Source organism: Maniola jurtina, chromosome 6, assembly GCF_905333055.1.
Source record: "Maniola jurtina chromosome 6, ilManJurt1.1, whole genome shotgun sequence".
NCBI lineage: Eukaryota > Metazoa > Arthropoda > Insecta > Lepidoptera > Nymphalidae > Maniola > Maniola jurtina.
Window position 1 is genome coordinate 3,991,927 of NC_060034.1, and position 20,809 is coordinate 4,012,735.

Sequence of the window (20,809 nt, forward strand, 5' to 3'; positions counted from 1 at the left end):
GCACATGATACAAAATATTTAACCGTCAGCTATCCGTCAGTCCTGAAATAATTCAGGTAAATGGATAATATAATTTACCTTTTATATTACTGAATGGAACAAAAATGTCCTGTACATTGTATAAGTCTAATAAATTTAAAATATATATTTATATGTATCCAAACGGTATCCTTATATTATAATCTGTGTATCCAAATTGTGAACTTGTCAATGTCAGGTGTCAGCGAACGCCGAAATGTCAAATAAAACTGTCAGTCAGCTGTCAGAAAAACAAAATCCTTTGTAAGTGGGAGCATTTTACATTTCTTAATTTTAACATATAAATAATAATTCGATTACAGCAAGTTGAAGGAGAAAAATGGACGTCGATGAATTAGATTTACCTACAGACTTTGAGGTCATAGTCGTAGGGACGGGTAAGGCATAATTTCCTTTATTTAACACACCGGGCGTTATGGCGATACGTAGCCTACTTAGGTATCGATCTTGCTTTTTTTCATTCACTTGGTCATGCTGTACTGCAAGCTGCTTTTTTTAGTTACCAAGTGAAATCTTATTACACTGTTCAGCGACTCAACAAAATACATTGAAGATAAATGTAATATAGCAGAGTTAAATGGTTTTCGCATGCTCAGTCGGCCGCTTTTCAGCCGCTTACTCATATATTAAATATTTGCAGTTAGATTGGATTCATTGTCTGTTTAATTTGAACACGTAACTCGCCCGAAATTTTTTGCATTGTTGTTTTACATGATGGTCTTTAGTGTTCCTTTGCTACTTTATTTATTAATAGGACAATCTAAATAATTATTAAGTGTGTATTTTGCATGTAGGTTTTCAGAAATTCCATCAGAATGAAGTTTGGGCCTGTCAGCTAGTCCTAATAATATTATAAATGTGAAAGTTTAATGTTTGTTATTCCTCCTTCCTATTCATGACACAACATCTGTAAAACTGATTTGGCCGAAATTTCGAATGGAGATAACTTATACCCTGAATGAACACTGCTAGTTTTAATCCCAGAAAATCAAAGAATTCTCACAGGACTAAACAATCTTAAATCCATCCAGTCCAGCAGACAGTTGCTTACATCATCTAGTGTTTAATATATATGAATATTTTGGGGTTTCCGGATGCACAGAAAGAATTTTTTTATTTTTTAAAACATCTTTATTGTTAAAAAAATTACAAAGAGTAAGAATACAGGATACACTTAAAAAAAACAAAGCGTGACCTTATCACTACAGTAATCTCTTCCAATCAGGCAACCCATACTTAAGAACTTATAGAACTGCAAGATGAAGAATATTGGTATTTTGTTAACTGATGTTTTCTTTCTCAGGTTTGGTAGAGTCTATAGTGGCTGCAGCTTGCAGTCGAATAGGCAAAAATGTTCTACACTTGGATTCAAGAGATCACTATGGTGGCTTGTGGGCATCACACAATTTTGACTTTCTTCAGAAATTCATCAAAGAGGTCACCACAGATCCAAGTAGACAAGTTCAAGTGTACAATTTAAGTGAAAAGTGGTATATACCCAAGTATGTCAATTTTTTTAATCACCAGTGCTAAGTACTTGTTATATAAAAATATTAGCTCAACACTGCTATCCTATATCTAAAAAGCTGTTAACTGCAAATAATGGTTAAGGAGTTATCACGAAAAATATGGAAATTTAGAAAAACTGCTATTTCTACAAAGTTTGCTACATAGCCAAACTAAAAACAAACTAAAACCGATGAATCATTTTTTTTTTTAGAAATATAACTTTAAAAAAGAATCCCAATTTCCATACTTAAATATTGTTCATCTATTGTATACTGCATTAGCAATACACTTTATTTAAATATTTAATTATATTGTGAACAGAGAGTCTCCACAAGAGGAGAAACAAGAGGGAGAGGATGGTAAGACTGAAGAAGGCAAAGATCCAGCTAAGAAGGTGTGGAGTCAGGCTGACTTCGCCACAGAGTATAGGAAGTTTAACATTGATATGACACCAAAGGTAAGATGTAGTATTTGTCTATATTAATTCCACAATAGAGTAGCAAATGTGTGATTTTAACTTGTATATTTTTTCATAAATACAACCTCAAAATCGGTTGCAAAATAAAGTATTGACTATGTTTAAACTTTGAATGAATTTGTGAAGAATGCTGACTGTAAAGTGTAAGGTAATTTACCAAGTGTAAAAAATTTTAATTTACACTTGTGTTTAGATTACTTTGATCAATTTTTTAATCTCAGTCTATATATTTCGATCCAGGGCCACTGTGTGTGGTGGGTGGTTTGAGCAAACCACAGAAATCTGGAAAAAAAAATCGGCTTTTGCCTGTGATTTCAACCGCCTCGGTTTTTTGAAAATCCTGTATGAACCGTTTATTTCTCCAGGTTAAAACAGTTTTGATCACTTGTATATTCAAATGTATGACTGTTGAAGATAGTCCTCTGTCTGTCTCCGGCCCGTCAAAATTGGTTCAGCCGTTTCTTAGATTCGTCTGGTCAAATAGACAGATAGGTAGATAAAAAAAAGGTTTTTGGGTTTCACCTTAATAATGTTTAAATGGCCATCATCAACTTAATAAAAGATATCTACCTATTTCGTATCCAACAGAATTTAATTTATTAGTAAAATGAGAATAATTTCATATGTGAACTCTTTGTGTGGGCTGAGCCTGAGATTCTTATATTTTATTTAGTTGCTGTTTTCGCGGGGGCCACTAGTCGAGCTTTTGATATCGTCTAACATCGCTCGCTACGCGGAGTTCCGTTGTGTGACTCGCGTGCTCACTTGGCTCAATGATAAGCTGATGCCTGTGCCTTGCTCGCGAGCTGACGTCTTCGCAACTGAGGCAGTCAGCATTGTAGAGAAACGAATGCTGATGAAAATGCTCACGTCAATCGTTGGTTACAACGAGGAGGAAATGGACAACGAATTTAAGGGTAAGTTTGAAGAACCTACAAATAGTACCAAATTGATCGCGTAACTTTTACAATATACTCTTGCTCTGAAGAAGTAACACTCTTTTCGCGTATTCATACTTGATACCCAACACCCATTGGTTATACAGTTCTTTAGTAATTTCCACTGAATTATATGAGTAACTTACCTATTGAAGAGCTATTTCAAATAGGAATCGTATTCTATGAAGCTTTCAAAATTGGTATGACACTGATCATCAAGTTGTTAGCAAAAACGAGTTGATGCCCGCAATTTTTTTTTGTTTTGAATGACACGTGTTACATAGAGGTTGTTGGAAATTTCGTAGTTTCTTAGTGAAAAGCGTTGGTGTTTTTGGGCAATTTTTATTTTACCATCAACTTCTCGTATAAAAATGTAATTGTCATTGAACTTTAACTTAAAGTTGGCCCCTCTCCATTAGATTGGAACGACAAAACCTTCCAAGAATACCTGATGCACAAAGGCCTGACTCCAAACTTGATACACTACGTGCTATACGCAATCGCCGGAGGTACCAATAGCATGCCGTGTTTGGAAGGCGTGCGGGAATGCAAGAAGTTCTTAATGAGCCTCGGCCGCTATGGAAATACACCTTTCTTGTGGCCAATGTATGGCAGCGGAGAACTTCCTCAATGCTTCTGTCGGTGAGTTTGCGACATCAATATTTATTTTTCAACTTAAAGTAAGATCTTACTAGGAATATGAGACGGCGGGAGGAAGCAATGGCATGCCGTGTTTGGAAGGCGTGCGGGAATGCAAGAAGTTCTTAATGAGCCTCGGCCGCTATGGAAATACACCTTTCTTGTGGCCAATGTATGGCAGCGGAGAACTTCCTCAATGCTTCTGTCGGTGAGTTTGCGACATCAATATTTATTTTTCAACTTAAAGTAAGATCTTACTAGGAATATGAGACGGCGGGAGGAAGCAATGGCATGCCGTGTTTGGAAGGGATGCGGGAGTGCAAGAAGCCCTTGATGAGACTTGGTGTATTCTTGTGGCCAATTTATGGCAGTGGGGAGCTTTCTCAATGTTTCTCAATTATCTTCTGTCGGTGAGTTAGCAACAATGGTGGTTATATCTCTTTATCTTGTTAAAGCTCTTACTGAGAGATTACATAATCACGTGATTCTCCAAGTTATCATGTAATTCCTAGTGCTTACGTGATCGCCAGTGGAACCATCAGCCAAGTGCCTAAAAACTTCACTTCTATAGCAATACGCCTTTCTTGTGGCTGACAATTTATCAAATGCGTTGGTTAATTAATGTTTATTATCATAATATTGTGTTAATTGGTCTAAGATTCTATTTAAATAATTTCCCCGTTTCATTTTAATGAAAGAGAAAGTTTCTTATTCTAGTATTGCTCAAGAATATTTATTTCATTACACTGTCTAATTTTAATAGGATTTCATTAAAATTAGAATAGTATAATTTTTTAGTATTTTAATTAAGAATATGGTATTCTGGAAAAGTTTGCACCAATTTTTTGATTTCTAAATAATTTTTAAATACATATAGAAATTGCGAAACCGGCAGGATTCGAACCTGTGCCTTTTGGGTTCGCGCCCGAACGCTCTGACCGCTAAGCCACGATTTCGCTTACAATTTTTGATTGATTGACCTAGATAGATATTTTACAGGTTTGGGCAGGTAAAGAGTAGTGCTATTTTTTTTTAATATATAAATAGCAAGCGAACGATCAGGTGAACGACGGATTACCGCGCCCATGAACATTTTGCAGCACTTGAGGAACCGCCAAAGCGTTTCGACTTTTTAAAAATTTGTTGATCCATCCCTCGTCAAACCCCATGTTAAATTATTAAATATTATTCATAAATATTGTTGTTTAATTAGTTTAGTAGAGATTTGTGTAAAACCAAATGGTATATATTGCGTGTTAGCTGATGCCCGCGACTTCGTCTGCGTGAATTTAGGTTTTTTATAACCCCATGGGAACTCTGATTTTCCGGGATAAAAAGTATAGCCTAAGTCACTCTCCAGCCCTTTGATTATACTTATGCCAAAAATCACGTCTATCCGTTGCTCGGTGCGATGTGATTGAAGGACAAACCAATAAACAAACACACTTTTGCATTTATAATATGGGTAGTGATAGGATGAAGAACTAACAGGCTTTTTGTCGTTGATGTCATTCGATTATCAGATTTGAGTGCAAACTGACCATGAAAGTGTTGCGAGAAGTTGATTGACCCAGATGTGCATCGTCCAGGCGCCCTCGCAAAATAAATCCGCAACTTTCTAGCATTGTCGATGCATGACAATTTATTGCAAAACCAACGGAATTTTATCAGAGTTATCTTTCAGGCCATTTATATTCATATTTCATATTTTGCTGGGTTAGGCCAGGAACTACTCTTAACTGGCGAACCCACCTGTCACGCGACAAGATCTTGGAAAATTTTACAGCTGCTATAATGTGACGTGATGAGAGCAATCGTTTCCGATTGGCTCTCTCATTATTGGCTAAAATGCGCAGCTATATCGAGAATACCTTAAATTATACTGAAAATCACAATCGCAATAGCATCACTAGTTTGACAGCTTCTACGAGTATGGTGGTGGTTTAACGGTCTTGCTTTAACGGCGAAGGAAAACATCGTGAAGAAACCTGCATGCCTGAGAGTTCTCATTAACGTTTCTCAAAGGTGTGTAAGATCTGTCAATCTTCACTTGGCCAGCGTGGTGGTCAAACCCTTCTCATTCTGAGCCGTGCTAGAGTGAACTGGAGTGAGGGAACTCTCGGTGTGATCCTGGATCGAAATCTGTCAAATACCTATTGGGTATTTCTGATATTTAAGCACTAGGAGTGACGTGAAATAAGAGATTTAAAAATCCATACTTAAGTAATATGATAAATGCGAAAGTGTGTCTGTCTGTCTGATACTTTTCACGGCCCAACAGTTTAACCGATTCTGACGAAATTTGATACAGAGTTAGCTTATATCCCGTAAAATCAATGAGTTCCCTCGGGATTCCCAAAGACCTCTCAAAAGTTTGTCTCAAGTTTCATAACTGTTGTGAACTGTGCCCGTGCTCAGTAGTGAGCCGGCGAGGGGTTGATGATGACGAAGTCGTGTTTCGTCTGTGACGTCATAAGTGAATAACCATATTTCATTCTTTCTAGATTGTGCGCCGTATTCGGCGGCGTATATTGCCTCAACCGACCGATCGACTCCGTGGAATACAAGACTGTCGACGATAAAAAAGTCGTAGTGATCGGGAGCAAGTCCAAAACCCTTAACTGCGAACATTTAGTGCTCGGAATCAACGAAGGCCCTAAAGATCTCTTGTCCCAAGAGCCGGCAGACAGTTCGGATATATCGAGAGCTATTTTTATAACCAACGGGACGATCATGCCTAGTGAGAAAGAACCATTGACATTGCTGCGGTTCCCCCCATTGACTGAGGATAATAATGCTGTGACTGTTTTGGAAGTCGGTCCCGCGACAGGATCGTGCCCTAAGGGACTTTGTAAGTACCTATCTTTGCATATTATGTCTTCGTCGGTGGCGCTTTATTCATGCTCAGTTGAAAGTGTGAGCGAGACACTAAAGCTGAACCGCCTTGTACACGCTGTCGTAAAGCGTTCTGTATAATTTAATATTTGTCAAATTCAAGGCTATTTTTTTTTTAATTATCTTATGCCCGCAATTTCGTCCGCGTGAACCTTACAAATTTACCCCTTAAGGGGTTGAATTTTCAAAAAAAATCCTTTCTTAGCGGATGTCTACGTCATAATAGATATTTGCATGCCCAATCCCAGTTCATAGAGTTGTACGTTGATAGATCAGTCAGCTTTTCCTTTTATATACATATTTAGATATTTAGATTTAGAAGAAAATAGGTTCCATTGTACTCTTTTGACTGTCAATTATTGTTGAATTCGTAAAATAATTGATGTAAGATTGGAATAATTACGTAAAACTAAAGCTACGAGGGTTTCAAACGTGTCCTGGTCTGAGAAGAAGCCCACAACAAACTTATTGTGTGAATATTGTAATCTCACAACTTTCTTTCTATATGAGACCTGCCCAGACTGAAAATATCTTTAATACGTTTTAAAGAAAGCAAACTTTGTTTACATTCAAGATCGCTTGAAATATTTGAGGAAGTATTAATCATTCGCAAAATATATTTATTGCCAGCAATAAAAAAATTCGGAAGGATGATTTTAATAGAATTGATCAAATAAACGAGTAGAGATTTAAAATAATTATATGTTTCGCGTTCGCTACTTTTGCTTTATTTTTTAAATCACTTACCAGTTCTCGTCTGTCTTCTGTCAATTTTCAATATTTAAATAGTCATCTAACCTAATAACTTGGCTCAAAATTACTTAAGTAACATAATACAAGTAGATATATAAGATAGCTATGCTATAAGCTACATCACATGATATTTGCTATTTATTTGTACAGACTGTAAGACATAATTTAGCTAGTTCCATACTAAGTAAGTACACAATTTCTAAACTAAATTTATAGTCTAAATGTACCTAGTGCTATCATTTTCCATAGGGAGCATTATGAACAAGTGTAAATTAAAAATTTATAACACCCCCGACAAGTGAAGGTTACAGTAACGAGAAGAGACCTGATAACTTTCAAACGGCTGAACCGATTTTCTTGGACTATTCCGCGCCTACGATCCTAGTATCCGAGATCCGAGTTTTCCAAAACATCATTTTCAAATAAATAATTATGTATCTAGGCAACGTCCATCTTGACAGCTTGACTTGTCAATTGACATAATATTATGAACCTAACGGTTATCTAACCTTCTTTTCTACAAGAAAACTAAAAAAGAGCTGATAACTCTTAAACGGCTGAACCAATTTTTTTGGATTATAGCTAAGAACACTCTCGATCAAGCCACCTTTCAAACAAAAAAAACTAAATTTAAATCGGTTCATTCGTTAAGGCGCTACGATGCCACAGACAGATACACAGATACACACGTCAAACTTATAACACCCCTCTTTTTGGGTCGGGGGTTAAAAAGATAAAATAAACGTTTAGATGTGACATTTTAGTTCAGTTTATATGTTGTGTATTGTGTGAATAGCCGCAAAATTACATACCTACTTACTTTTGCTGGCATACGTCTGTTTAGTTTTTTGTGGCTTTGATAGTTATTCAAGTCTTTTTGTACAATTATTTCCAAATGACTTTGTGAGTCAATGACTCGCGAAATTGAGGAAACTTATATAGCTTTAGATTTTACAATTTTGCGTACCTTGACCAATTCACCACTAGAATTTAAGATTTTTTAGAAATAATCTATCTTACAACATGACTATATGGTGGAGCGGATAATTCTTTGTATGATTGGTCACTTTGCCTTCGCACTTATCGTATCCTCTTTAATGGAAACGCACCCTCAAGATATAGACTAGAGCTTAGGTAATTTGACTTTGCTCAGACTTTATTTAGATTTAAAACCAGACAGAGATATAAGCATAAATCCATCACGTTTTAACTGAGTAGATAGTAGTTGTACGCGATAGGTACGTAAAAAATTAATCGGTCTTTAAGCGGCATTTGGAAAAAGGTTCCCTTACACGTATTCTACGGACAAAAGCGAAAGGAGTTTCTTGTTGGTTCTTCTCGGTAGGAAAGGCATTCCGAACCAGTGGTAGATGCTTTTGACGATTCAAAAGTACTTGTAAAAGTCTAATTGAATAAAAATATTTTGAATTTTGAACTTTAACCTGTTTTCACCAAACATTGTGAAATGTGTGAAAATTATTTCTTATTAATAACGAAAACAGGTCATCGAAGAGAACGGCTACAAAATAAACATTTTTATACGAGTGTAAACAAATCGTACAGTAAAACTAAACATTGATGGAAGTTGTACCTTTACGATAACGTTTAAAAAGTAACGCTTAAAAATAGAACAATGGAATACCGATCGATCTTTTCACAAGAAGGGATCGGCGCGCGTTGTCTTACTTTATAACATGAATACAAGTTCACATCCGAATTCTGAGTTCGGTTCTCTTTACCGAATTTCGGCCTGCCGTGGCCGACCTCAACTATCCAACTACGCAGGAGGTATTACTGCACACGCGTGTGTTCGCAAAGTTGTATTATATGCATGCGCTCGGCTGCAATCACACCAAATAGTAGGTGATGATGCAGCCTGAGATTGAGTGCGCCTGCCTAGAAGGCAAGGCAAGGCAAGGCAAGGTCCCTATTCACTCTTCTTAGATGATATATAGCTACTTCTGCAAATTCGCCTCAACTGCGAGTGGGGTTTCTTAAAACACTTTCTTTGTGGTGATAGAGCCTGACTAAGACATTTAAATCATAACTAAGAAAAGATTGAGACTACATTATACTCAAAACTTCATATTTCTAGATCCATTTTATGATACCTAAATTGTAGCTGGTGGGGAAAATGGAAGCCGGAAGGGCTTCTATACTTTAGCAGTGCGTATTAGCAATAAGGCAATAAGGAAGCGAATCGCTTGGAAGACCCTTCACTAGGGTGACAGACGACATCAAACGAATCGCAGGCAGTCCCTACAAGAGACCTATGTCCACCAGTGGACGTCTATCGATTGATAATAATGATGATGATGATGAATTGTGAAAGTAACAAAATAATTTTTGTCTTGTTTCAGTTGTGGTGTACTTCATAACGAACAAAGTGACCGACGCCGAGAGCGATCTAATGCCGTACGCCGAGAAGATTTTCGACATGTCTGGCGGCGACCAGACTGAGACATCTGACAAACCTAAGGTACATTTTGTTTATCTGGTTCTAAATGGTATGGTATGGTTCATCAGGTTCTAATGGTTCAGGTAGGTAAATGTTGGAATAATCTTCCACCTGCTATTGAAACATTTGACAAAGTCACCAATTAATAAATTATACATATTGGAGTCAATAAATGTGCTTCTATAAAATATCAAAAAAAAATCACAGAATCCCTACTTTTATGGACGTAAATGTATGCTTATACAGCCAGTTGAAGTTCTTAAATTCCAGGCAATCTAGTCAATTATAATATCACGACCACATGAAGCAATTTACTGCAATATCCAGAAATATCTGAAAATTTCAGCAATGCTTTGCAAAATAATTGCTCCACTTATTGCTCCAAATTGATTCATATGTGTTGTCGAGCAACAATTGCTTCAAAATTGCCCATGCAAGTGCACCATAACATCCGCCATATTGATTTCGTTCAAATAAAATGTAGCCTATGTCACCTGGATCCATAATAACAAATCAAATAACGATGTTTTCCCAGCAATACTAAATTACAGATTTACACACACAAATGAAATGTTACAGGCTTGGTTTAAATTTTTGCTGTTCTGTTTTGTCTTAGTGCCTGTGGTCGCTGTTCTACAACGTGAAAGACACTTGCGCATCAGTCAAGGACGGGGTAGACAACGTGCATGTGTGCGCGGGACCTGATGCCGGGCTCGACTTCGACCGCGCTGTTCACCAGGTAACTTATTACTCGACTACGAAAGTGTCATCTGTGGTTGCTATTCTACAAGTGAAATATTTGCACGACGGTTAAGGACAAAGTAGACAGTGTGAATGTCTGCACGTGAACTGTTGCCGGGCTCGACTTCGACAGCTCTGTTCACCAGGTAATTATTACTCGACTACGAAAGAGTATAGTCTGTGGTCACTATTCTACAGGATTAGACCTTCCGCAACGGTTAAGAACAGAGTATAGACAATGTAGATGTGTACGCCTGTCCTCATGCCGGGCTCGACTCAATTGTTGAATTTGTAAGATAATGATGTGATATTTAACTAGGCAAACTCAAAACTAAAGCTACGAGGATTCCAAACGCGCCCTGTTCTGAGAAGTAGCTCAAGACAAACAACTTAAGACAAATCTATAGAGTTTGGTATTAAGTGTGTAGATTACCACCAAACTTCTAGCAGAGTTGACACTGAAGCTGATGTACTCGTTCCTTGTACATTCACATGAAATTAAGAGAGCGAGCAAATGCAACAGATCATGATCAATGATTATTTGGCGGTTTCACTATTAAATTTGATTATCCCACAAAGAACCTAAGATTTTGTCTACATAAATGCGTGTGTCATATCCCTTATGCTAGCTAAGTAACTGAGTTATCTTCAATCTATGCTGTTATTATTTTAAATAGTAAACTAAACAACGTATCGAAACTATTATTAGATAATATATCGATTAGGTAATATTAATAGTTGTTTGTGACATTTAACATATTTATCTCAAACAAAATATGATAAAGGTACGTGAAATAAAATGAAACCGGCCAAGCACGAGTCAGACTCGCGCACCGAGAGTTCCGTACTACAGAAGAAGTAAAACGCTAAGAATCACTTTTGTTAATGAACCGCAAAACTAACTCTGTGTGTAGATGTTTATTGTAAATATTAAAAAAAACTATGCTAGTTAGAGCGTTGGTTTTATTTTCTCGTAAAATATACACAAACCTAACCTAAATCCATAATACGGAACCCTAAAAAGGTTACAAAAAAAGTGATGATAATAATAATTTATCACGTCTCTAATTCGTGACGGACCTTTATTTGTTGCACAATAATAAGTAACTTGATATCATAAATCAAATACCTACATATTTTACACTTATAACTTTGACCTACTAGTAGGAAAAACAAAGCAACTTCTAATAATATAAAACTCCACATTGTTAAATTCAACGACTTAAAAGTCCTTTTATATTTAGGCGGTTATCTATAGACAAAATTAAATATGCCAGGGACGCAAACGGTAATTGGATCTGTCCACCTTGTTTTATATCTGCACGGGCAAAATGCAATTTTCAGCTAGATTTGTCCCTAGCCTTAGCGAATATTTTCTACCCTTTGGCACCCTTAAAGCCTTAGTATTAAGTTTACGTAATTAATTATCACCAATAACATTCTTATCTTACAAATTCAACCATTGATAATCAAAAAGTATACAATGGTACCTAATTTGATTAAATGATTCGACTGTGACAAAGGCCATCTCCATGAGCAAATGAAACGCCACAAGTCCGACCTACTATCGTCGGCGATAATATTGCCCTGTGGTCTGGAAATTTACCTATAGGAGTTGTATCGAATGCGATTCTCTCGTCCGTGAAGATGGCATTTTAGTGTGAACGCTCACTTAGGTTGTCTTATGTGTTCGGTCAGGCGGAGCAGATCTTCAAGCAGATCTGCCCGGGCCAGGAGTTCCTGCCGCGCGCGCCGGACCCCGAAGAGATCGTGTTCGAGGACGACGCCGCGCCCGGGCCCGAGTTCCGCGATGACGAGCCCGAAAAGGAGTAGACCCTTAGCGTTACATGCTTGTCGCCCCACTCTGAATATAGGAACCCTGACTAGGATTTAGGCTTTGAAATAAATCTATAGAATTACTGTTCCGAGCAAAATACGAGTTTCACAAACCGTCAAACTAGACACGTCGTCTGGGTCTCGATAACGGTAAAATAACAGCTACTGTCCTAAAGTATTAGGACAGTTAATACGGCAATGAACAAGTTAGTATAGTTTTATACTTTCCCGCAATCCTAACGTAAAATTTTTAAATTCAGAGTAGTGCAATAAGCCATTTTAGCCTTTTTAATTGCGGCACTGTCTCGTATGTTGCAGTATCAGAGTCCTGACCTGTGAGTCTGTAACTTTTAGAGGCAGTATTCACTCGGGCAAGATCTGTCATCATCATACTTTATTAAATTCTGACTGAGTCAATTTGAGAAATCAAAATTTCCACATTGACCTGACATGTCCTTTCCAAATTAGTCCGCTTTCATAAAAGGCTGCATGGCAGTCAGGGACTAACTATATAAAAACTCTTAATTCGACAGCGGCGATCGCACAATTGTCGCTTGTTAGATAATGGTGTTTGGTTAAGGATGATAAATCACAACCGAGGAAGACAATCCCCTTGATTGTGTAAGAAAAACGTATACATCGTAATCGTAATGTAAACAAATTCTGCCTGTGTCGATTGGTTGAATTCGCTGCCATAATGAAGGGGTAGAATTTACTACCGATTGATTCCAATGAGTATATTTGTCTTACATAATTGGGAGGAGTATCAGGGTTGATTCTCTATGAAGTAGAAATCGTAACGTTTTAGACATTTGAAAAGCTACGATTTAATGAAATATAGAATTAAAGCTTATTTCAGCTTAAAAAGGTGTACAATAAGCATCAGGCAATATTATGGAAATATTTTACAATTTTAATTTTTACAAGACAAATTATTACACAGGCTAACCTGTTTTATTAATGCATGATTTATTTTAACGCTTTTGAGTTGGTGATTTGTCTGTGTGCTGTTTCAATAACATCTTAAGTAGATTCTAGAAACATGCTAGAAACATTCTCATGATATACTTGACTTTGTTGGTGCAACTACGACTTTTGTTACATTTTAGGGAAAAACGAATTTTTAGCTTCCGACAGTAATTATTATCTATCACTCTAGAGCCGTAGATTATTATTAATTGCAAGTTTAATATAATATTATTAGTAACATATCAGATATCGCTAGCGTAACCATAGACTAAGGCATCCATACTCTTACTATGAGTTTGTAGATCTCGACAATGTTGGTAGATTTCCAGTAGGCGAATTAGAAAAATCTAAACCCTTATAATTAGAATGTTAACTATATCGTCAAAAAATAATTATAATATCTTTCTGTCATGTATACCAACTTATGATTAGTCATGACTAACTACCGCTTCGGAAAGCAGTTTCTACTGACAAGAGCCGGTAAGAAATTCGGCAATTTCAGAATAAAAATGGATCTAAATTCTAAAGGGCCTTTTAAAAGAGTCACCTTTTATGTGGGTCCTATCAATTTTTACTTTAAAATATTTTATAGAGCTCTAGCTGTATTCGAATTTAAGGCAAAGCGCGCACGGCCGATTAAATGGCCGACTGTACTCTCCTCGATTTTGTATGATAAATCATACCTACAAAATTATTTGTTAAAATTGCCGCACTCGAACCTACACATTGCTGTTTGATGTATCGAGGCCGCTATTTGACCGCTAGTACGCGCCTAGCCCAAAGCAAGAGAGGTTAGTTAGGCCCATTACACACTCACTATTTTCATATGCGAAATCTATCTACGTTCTCGAGAATGCAAACTCTTACTAAGCCAACTGTAGAGGTTACACCAACAATGTTTCTTCCGATTGATCTCCTGTAGACATACGAGACCGCGCTGGTTATAATGTTAAGGTATAATCCCAGTAAGATTTATACGCTTTTGGCTTGACTTTATGCATTCCGACTGGTGCGTTTGGAATGCAGTCGGCTTTGATTAGGCCGCGATCACGCCTGTAAGTTTTACTTACGTAAGTAGCTTACATCATTAAATGACAACTAATTTACTAAGTTAAATGTAGGTACTCATAAGAGTGTTTACATTAGTAAAGTCGTAAGTTAATCATGTAAGCTACTTGAGTAAAACTTAGAGGTTTATGCGCGGTCTTAGGATAGGTTTTGGAACGACCATTGACTTTTCATAGTAAATCGAAATTTGATGCTATACGAATAATATTGATATCATCTTAAATTAAGACATTTTTTATATTGGTGTATTTATTGAGAAGCTGGGTTGTCTTGACAGGTTTAGCAAGAACAACTTTGAGCGAGAATCGAGATAAAAGAGGTAAAAATTTAAAATTTAATAGGCATGTGAAACTGTCAAGAGGTTTTTAACAGCCGAAATTAATACAATCAATCTATCTGTAATCTGTTTGATATGTAATCTGTTGAATAAGTTACTTAGATACGTCAAAAATACCATACAATTTATTACAAATAACAACGTTGCCAATATCATCGACCGATTACGGATAGATTGATTATTAACTTTGGCCGTAAATGTATTTTATAGATTGACGTACAGTTGGCTGTTTTGTTTATGGGATGATATTGCTCTCTAATTTTGTATAGATCAGTATTATTTATTAATTTTATTGTAATATATAATGGCCAAAATTAATAATTATAATCAGTCATATTATCTATTGATAAGTTTTTTAATAACGTTATTATTAGTTAAAAATTGCTCTTTTTTAATAAATAACAATGTTGCTAAGTAACTTATCAACAGATTACGGATAGATTATTTATTAATTTCAGTTGTAAAAAAGGAACAGAAGAGCAAATCAAAAATTGAGATAGTTACGAAGAGTGAGCTTAGAAAGACTTAGCCCATTCTCACATGCAGGGGATATCAAAAAAATCAGTTTTCAACTATGTCACAATTACCTAAATTATTAATGTCAATATAAGACATACTTATGACATATTTATGTAGGTATTATCAATACCTGTAGCCCAAAAATGTACCTATAGGGTAGACTGAAATCAGAATTGTGGCCCAATTCGTAAAAGTTGCAGTTGTACTGTTGAACAAGTTGTAGGCACAAACTACAAACAAGCCTTACGCTTATTTGACCCTCCAAATATAAGCGAATAACCTTTTTTGGAATTAAGAGATATAGTTACATACTTGCCTGCATACTTTTTTATTAAAAAAATATAGTTAGGTACCTACGCGCTAAAAAGATTTGTTGTTCTATAGTTGCAAACTGATTGCCTCGTGTGTAAAGGGCCTTAGATAACATTGTGCGCACCAGTCCTAGGAATAGACATAGCACATATTATTAGTTTTTTATTATAATTAAGTTATTTAGCACTCAATCGTATTTATTGTCAAATCGGATATTATGCATAAAAATGCATGTGCAGCTTGGTGCATATTATAATTCCATTAAAATGTGATTATTAGAAATTTTATTGTTTTTTATTTACTTAAGACCTTACCCTAGATTACGTTTTGACCTTAAATACAAGTTGACACACATATCAAACGTAATCAAGTTAACACAGATTGCTAGGCCTGAAGCCCTATTACATTCTGTAACAAGATCACAATATTGTCTCTTCTTGCTAACCCCCGACGCTAAAAGAGGGGTGTTATAAGTTTGTCGTGTGTACTGTATATCTGTTTCTGGCATCGTAGCTTCCAAACTGATGAACATATTATTATTTAGTATATTTGTTTGATATGTACTATTAATAGTATACTTACCAAATGTTATAAATCAATAAATTAAATATTTCCGTTTTATGTATTACAAAGCATGTAGTACATACAGGGCTAAGAGAACACAAGAATAAAGGCTATTTTTATCCTGTGAAAGCTTCCTACAAAATTTTTATACAACCGAAATCCACATTGACTTGGCAAAATCATGAATCTATTTTATTAATTTCTGACAGAGCACTAGATCTTGTATAAGTTCTGCTGTATAATTACATACATGTATTTTGTGATAATGATAAGGTAAATTGTACATAAGACACCTTTTAATGTAAACAACTGAAAATTTTTCAATCAGTAAACTTTATTTACGAAATATATTTTACATCTGGTCCTTTCCTTAAAATATAACATCAATATGACTTAAGAAATAAACGCATGTACTAAAATGGAATTTATTTTATAATATCAGAACTAGCAGTTCCATTTAAGCTTAGCTTAATAAGTACACAAAATATTTACTTCTGGATTGGCTTTACAGTATACATTTCATGTAATCACAAAAATTTGTAGAAAATGCATTAAATCTGTAACATACGTATCACAAAGGTACATAAAGGTTTACTAATACTTGACACCAGTTTTAGCAGATTTAGAATAGTCGTTTTTCATATGAAAATAAACCATGCACATTTCCTTCTAGCTGTGCGGAGTAAGTCCTCTTCATGAATCTGAGATCTCCCGAGTAGCTCATTTCTCTCAGTTTGAGCAAAGAGCGCGCTCCGATGTCTTGGCAGCTGTGTTGCATGCCAGCTTGCAGGTACGGCAGGAACCTGAGCACCGAGCCCTTGTCCACAATACTTCCACTCACACCTTGAGCAACTCTGTGTTTATCAGTTTCCTTATGGAAGTAGCGGCTCATTGCAGAACCTTTCCCTTCTTTGTTTTCCATCGCTTCCAAGCTCCCCATTCCTCTATATTTCTTGAGTCTCACACCGTCAGAGAAAAAGTATTCCCCGGGAGCTTCAGAGGTGCCAGCGAGGAGAGATCCCATCATGACAGTAGAAGCCCCTAATGCAAGAGATTTAACAATATGGCCAACAGATTGGATCCCACCATCTGCAATAACTGGAATGTTGAACTGTCGAGCATATGATGACACTTGGTATACTGCTGTGGCCTGTGGACAGCCACACGCCATGACCTCTTGAGTGATACAAATAGAACCACTGCCCATCCCAACCCTCAGAGCATCTACTCCAGCTTCAATGAGATTCTTAGCCTGCATTCTGGTTACAACATTTCCTCCGATGACTTGAATGTCTGGGTAAGTTTTTTTAATAAATTTAATCATTTCTATCTGATAGGTAGAATTGCCCTGAGAGGAGTCCAGAACGATAACATCAACTCCATTGCTCACAAGAAGTTGAAGACGTTCCTTATCACCTTCACGAGTACCAATCGCAGCTCCTACTAGTAGCTGTTTGTTGGAGTCTTTTGATGCATTGGGATAGCTGCGAGCTTTCTTCAAGTCTGTTCTGGCTATTAAAGCTACAAGTTCACCTGCTCCATTGATGATTGGCAACTTACCCTTCTTACTTTTTTCGAGAATGTAATTAGCATCTTGTAAAGTGACCCCAGACTGTGCAGTTATCATTTCGCTGATGGGAGTCATAACCTCTTTGAGACTCAACTGTGGATCGCCTTCCCTGAAGTCAATATCTCGAGATGTAACAATGCCAATAAGGCGTCCACCGAGCTTACCATTTTCAGTAATAGGATACCCAGTGAAACCATTTTTCTTTTTTGCTGCGATGACGTCCGCGACGGTGTTAGTAGGGCCCATACAGACTGGGTCCCTGATGAAGCCATGTTTATACTTTTTCACTTTGTGAACTTCGTTGGCTTGATACTCGGCAGTGCAGTTGTGATGAATGATACCGATGCCTCCGCATAGAGCCATAGCGATCGCCATGTCGGCTTCGGTGACGGTATCCATCGGAGTTGACACGAGCGGTGCCTTGAGGTTTATCTTTTTCGTGAGAGGTGACGTCAAGTCCACTTCCTCCGCCGTGAAATCTATGAATCCAGGCAGTAGCAGGAAATCGTTGTAAGTTAGTCCTTCACTGTTAGCAAAGATTTCTTTAGCCGAGAGCCCATCCCGCAGGTCTCCTTCCGCGTTCGACATTGCGGCAACACGTGTTATAATTTTTAAAGAATATTTCACTGTATCTTGAGCGACGATTTTGTTCAATCACTTGGTGCTTTATATTGTGAGGTATTCTTGGTGACACTGTAATTTTCCAGTAAGTAAATTCTTTAATTTTAAATCAGTAACACGTGGTTGCGTATTTTCGTCAACGGACTCCTAATTTTGTAGTAATAAATTGAACTTATCTTTTAGTCTTTAAAGATTACGATTTACTGTATTATTATGCGGTTATGGAATAGAAACGTGTCTAAATTACAAAAAGCACGTCCAGACTTCCATCTAGCCGGCTTTAGAAAATATTTTTTAAAAATTCCAATTTCCAATTTCTAGTTCTAAGTCCTCTGCTCTGTCTTGTTGCTGTCATTCAACTGTCAAATGTCAATGTCAATCAGAAAATCATAGACAAGGAGTAGTAGGTACCACAGAAGTAGTCCAGTCTTTATGCATGGAGATAGACTATTTATGATACAGTAGACACGGGTAACATTGATTTAATACGGAATGTTTTAGAATATAGATATAATTTGGAGGAATTAGGTATTCCCAGAGGTTTTTGAATAATAATTAATTAACACGTAAAGAAAAATAGTTGTAGATATTTTAAATTGAACTTTTGTCTTATGACGAGCTTGACTTTTTTGACGACCTTCCTGTTGCAGTGGTACAAGCGCTATATATTATTAGTGGGATGTCCCGGGTTGATTCCCGGCAGGGGTTTTGGTTTTCATAATTTCTAAATTTCTGGTCTGGTCTGGTTTTAGCTTTGGCTGTGAATAGTTACCACCTTACCGGCAATGCCGTGCCGCTAAGCGATTGATGTGATGATGCGACGTCGTGTAGAAACCAAAGGAATACATCTTTGGTTTGGTTTGGTTGGAGAGCCTGGAAGGGGTATGGCAGTTTATATCAAACCCAATACAGGTTTAATAAAAACTGCCATACCCTTTCAGAATAGCCCGCACCCATCTTAGACTGAATAATCACTTACCACCAGGTACGATTGCAGTCAAGGGCTAACTTTTATCTGAATAAAAAAATGTGAATGTTATCCCACAGTTTAACGTAACTTTGTGAAAGAGCGATTTTAGTACGTATGTATGTAATAGCTAGGAAGTACCTACTTATTACATATTACATTATTTATATTCTGTGATAATGTTAACTGCTAACTAACACATTTTCAAATTAACTAGGTATGTGGGTTTAATAAAACACGGCAAATTATTTACCTATTTACGGATTTAATTTTTTGATTACGTATTTCACTCACTTTACATTATTAAATCTAAGTGTAACTATTAAAAAACATGCCTACGTACACCTATATACGTAAGGTGGCTACATATCGATACTTTCCTTTCTCAGTAGTAACTAAGTCAGTAGTCAGAAGTAACTTTACACAAGTAACTTATTATAGTACCTATTCTATTCCGTTGGAATACATTGTTCATTTATTCTAACATGTCCTGTGGGACATTTGTCACCGTTAAAACTTGATCTATCTACTAAAGATATATCGGTATCATTCGTGGCTTCGCCAGGTTTAGATTGACCGCCTCCAGCTTTCCCTTGGGATATTATATCCAGAGGTTTGATATTCACCCTTTCTTCGTTGTTAATTCCATCTTCAGCAGTATTATTAACGGATTTTTCCAACAACTCTGTTGAATTGTTCTCGTGTATGTATGTTTTCACAGCCAGGTTTTTTGATGATAAAGTGAAATCCTCTTCAGCCGTAAGCAATTCTTTTGATCTATTTAATTTATTATTGTGGTATTCTGTATCCGTGTCTTTAACCCGTGATGGAACAATTAATTCTTCCGTTACTTTCTGGTTTGAAGGACTCGAAGATATAATTATTTGTTCCGACTGTACCACTTGAGACACAACTAGTTCTCGAGTGTGAATATTTTTCAATGTCAGCACGTTTAATAAAATGATTAATCTTAGCATGATGCAATTGTTTTCCTTAAATAATTATCACTTGGCAAGTCACAAGAAGAGGAATTCGTAACAATTGTACCGAGAATTTTAACTTTAATGCACAGTTTACGGAAAAAATTATTGTGATTCCGTTGAGCGTGTTTTAACTTTAACGCCTACTGTATGCCACTTTTTACACTTATGGCTTTACTTACCTACTAGCCAACTAGAAAAAACTAAGTATAATGATGACTTCGTGATATAAATCATAAACACAAAGGGGGAAATCTTATGACGCGTTATAAATTACCTGTACGGCCTTGTGAATGTACTTATCAGTTTGAAATCATAGTGTCAGATGGTGTCAGTTTGGAATCAGTGTATTCGAAATCAGTTTTATATTGTTAGCGATTTTACCTTTGCCTAGAGTTGAATTAGAAAAAAAGAAAAGACAATTGGAGGGAGATGGGGAAAATGGCGGCAAGAAAAGCGGTTGATATTGATTCGAAGCAGAAAATATTGGGATTTATTAATATGTTTTCAAGAAGTTAGTAGTTTAGAATTAAAGTTGAAGTTTATCATGCATTGTATAGCGATGGAATAAAGTCAGTTCTTATGAGTTGAGGATATTTTTATTAATATCATCTTA

General features: G+C 36.4%; 3 protein-coding genes across 4 annotated transcripts; 1 reads left to right on the top strand and 2 right to left on the bottom strand.

Annotated features, from left to right (window-relative positions):
- The first annotated feature begins 256 nt into the window (after positions 1-256).
- LOC123865994 (rab proteins geranylgeranyltransferase component A 1) lies at positions 257-15,774 on the top strand. 2 transcript variants are annotated; one of them, XM_045907257.1, is made up of 10 exons: positions 257-416; positions 1,343-1,541; positions 1,870-2,005; positions 2,700-2,943; positions 3,384-3,500; positions 3,706-3,811; positions 6,108-6,454; positions 9,612-9,730; positions 10,326-10,448; positions 12,149-15,774. In XM_045907257.1, exons 1-10 carry the CDS (start codon positions 359-361, stop codon positions 12,281-12,283), a joined length of 1,584 nt encoding a protein of 527 aa, XP_045763213.1. In that variant the 5' UTR covers positions 257-358; the 3' UTR covers positions 12,284-15,774. The 2 variants fall into 2 exon arrangements, with proteins under 2 accessions (XP_045763213.1, XP_045763212.1); XM_045907256.1 differs by lacking the exon at positions 3,706-3,811 and having other exon boundaries at positions 3,384-3,606.
- A 595-nt stretch (positions 15,775-16,369) lies between these two features.
- Positions 16,370-18,587, bottom strand: LOC123865995 (inosine-5'-monophosphate dehydrogenase). The gene has a single exon (XM_045907258.1). The coding sequence runs from the start codon at positions 18,211-18,213 to the stop codon at positions 16,678-16,680; it is 1,536 nt and encodes a 511-aa protein (XP_045763214.1). The 5' UTR covers positions 18,214-18,587; the 3' UTR covers positions 16,370-16,677.
- Positions 18,588-19,463: 876 nt separating this feature from the next.
- Positions 19,464-20,724, bottom strand: LOC123866007. Its single transcript, XM_045907301.1, has one exon. The coding sequence runs from the start codon at positions 20,188-20,190 to the stop codon at positions 19,663-19,665; it is 528 nt and encodes a 175-aa protein (XP_045763257.1). The 5' UTR covers positions 20,191-20,724; the 3' UTR covers positions 19,464-19,662.
- Positions 20,725-20,809: the final 85 nt, after the last annotated feature.

Bases quoted from the DNA above. Each gene is read 5' to 3' on its own strand.
- LOC123865994 (XM_045907256.1), top strand. From the start codon at position 359: ATGGACGTCGATGAATTAGATTTACCTACAGACTTTGAGGTCATAGTC. The intron at 417-1,342 runs GTAAGGCATAAT...TTTCTTTCTCAG, and splicing joins GGTCATAGTCGTAGGGACGG to GTTTGGTAGAGTCTATAGTG. The intron at 1,542-1,869 runs GTATGTCAATTT...TATTGTGAACAG, and splicing joins GAAAAGTGGTATATACCCAA to AGAGTCTCCACAAGAGGAGA.
- LOC123866007 (XM_045907301.1), bottom strand. From the start codon at position 20,190: ATGCTAAGATTAATCATTTTATTAAACGTGCTGACATTGAAAAATATT.
- LOC123865995 (XM_045907258.1), bottom strand. From the start codon at position 18,213: ATGTCGAACGCGGAAGGAGACCTGCGGGATGGGCTCTCGGCTAAAGAA.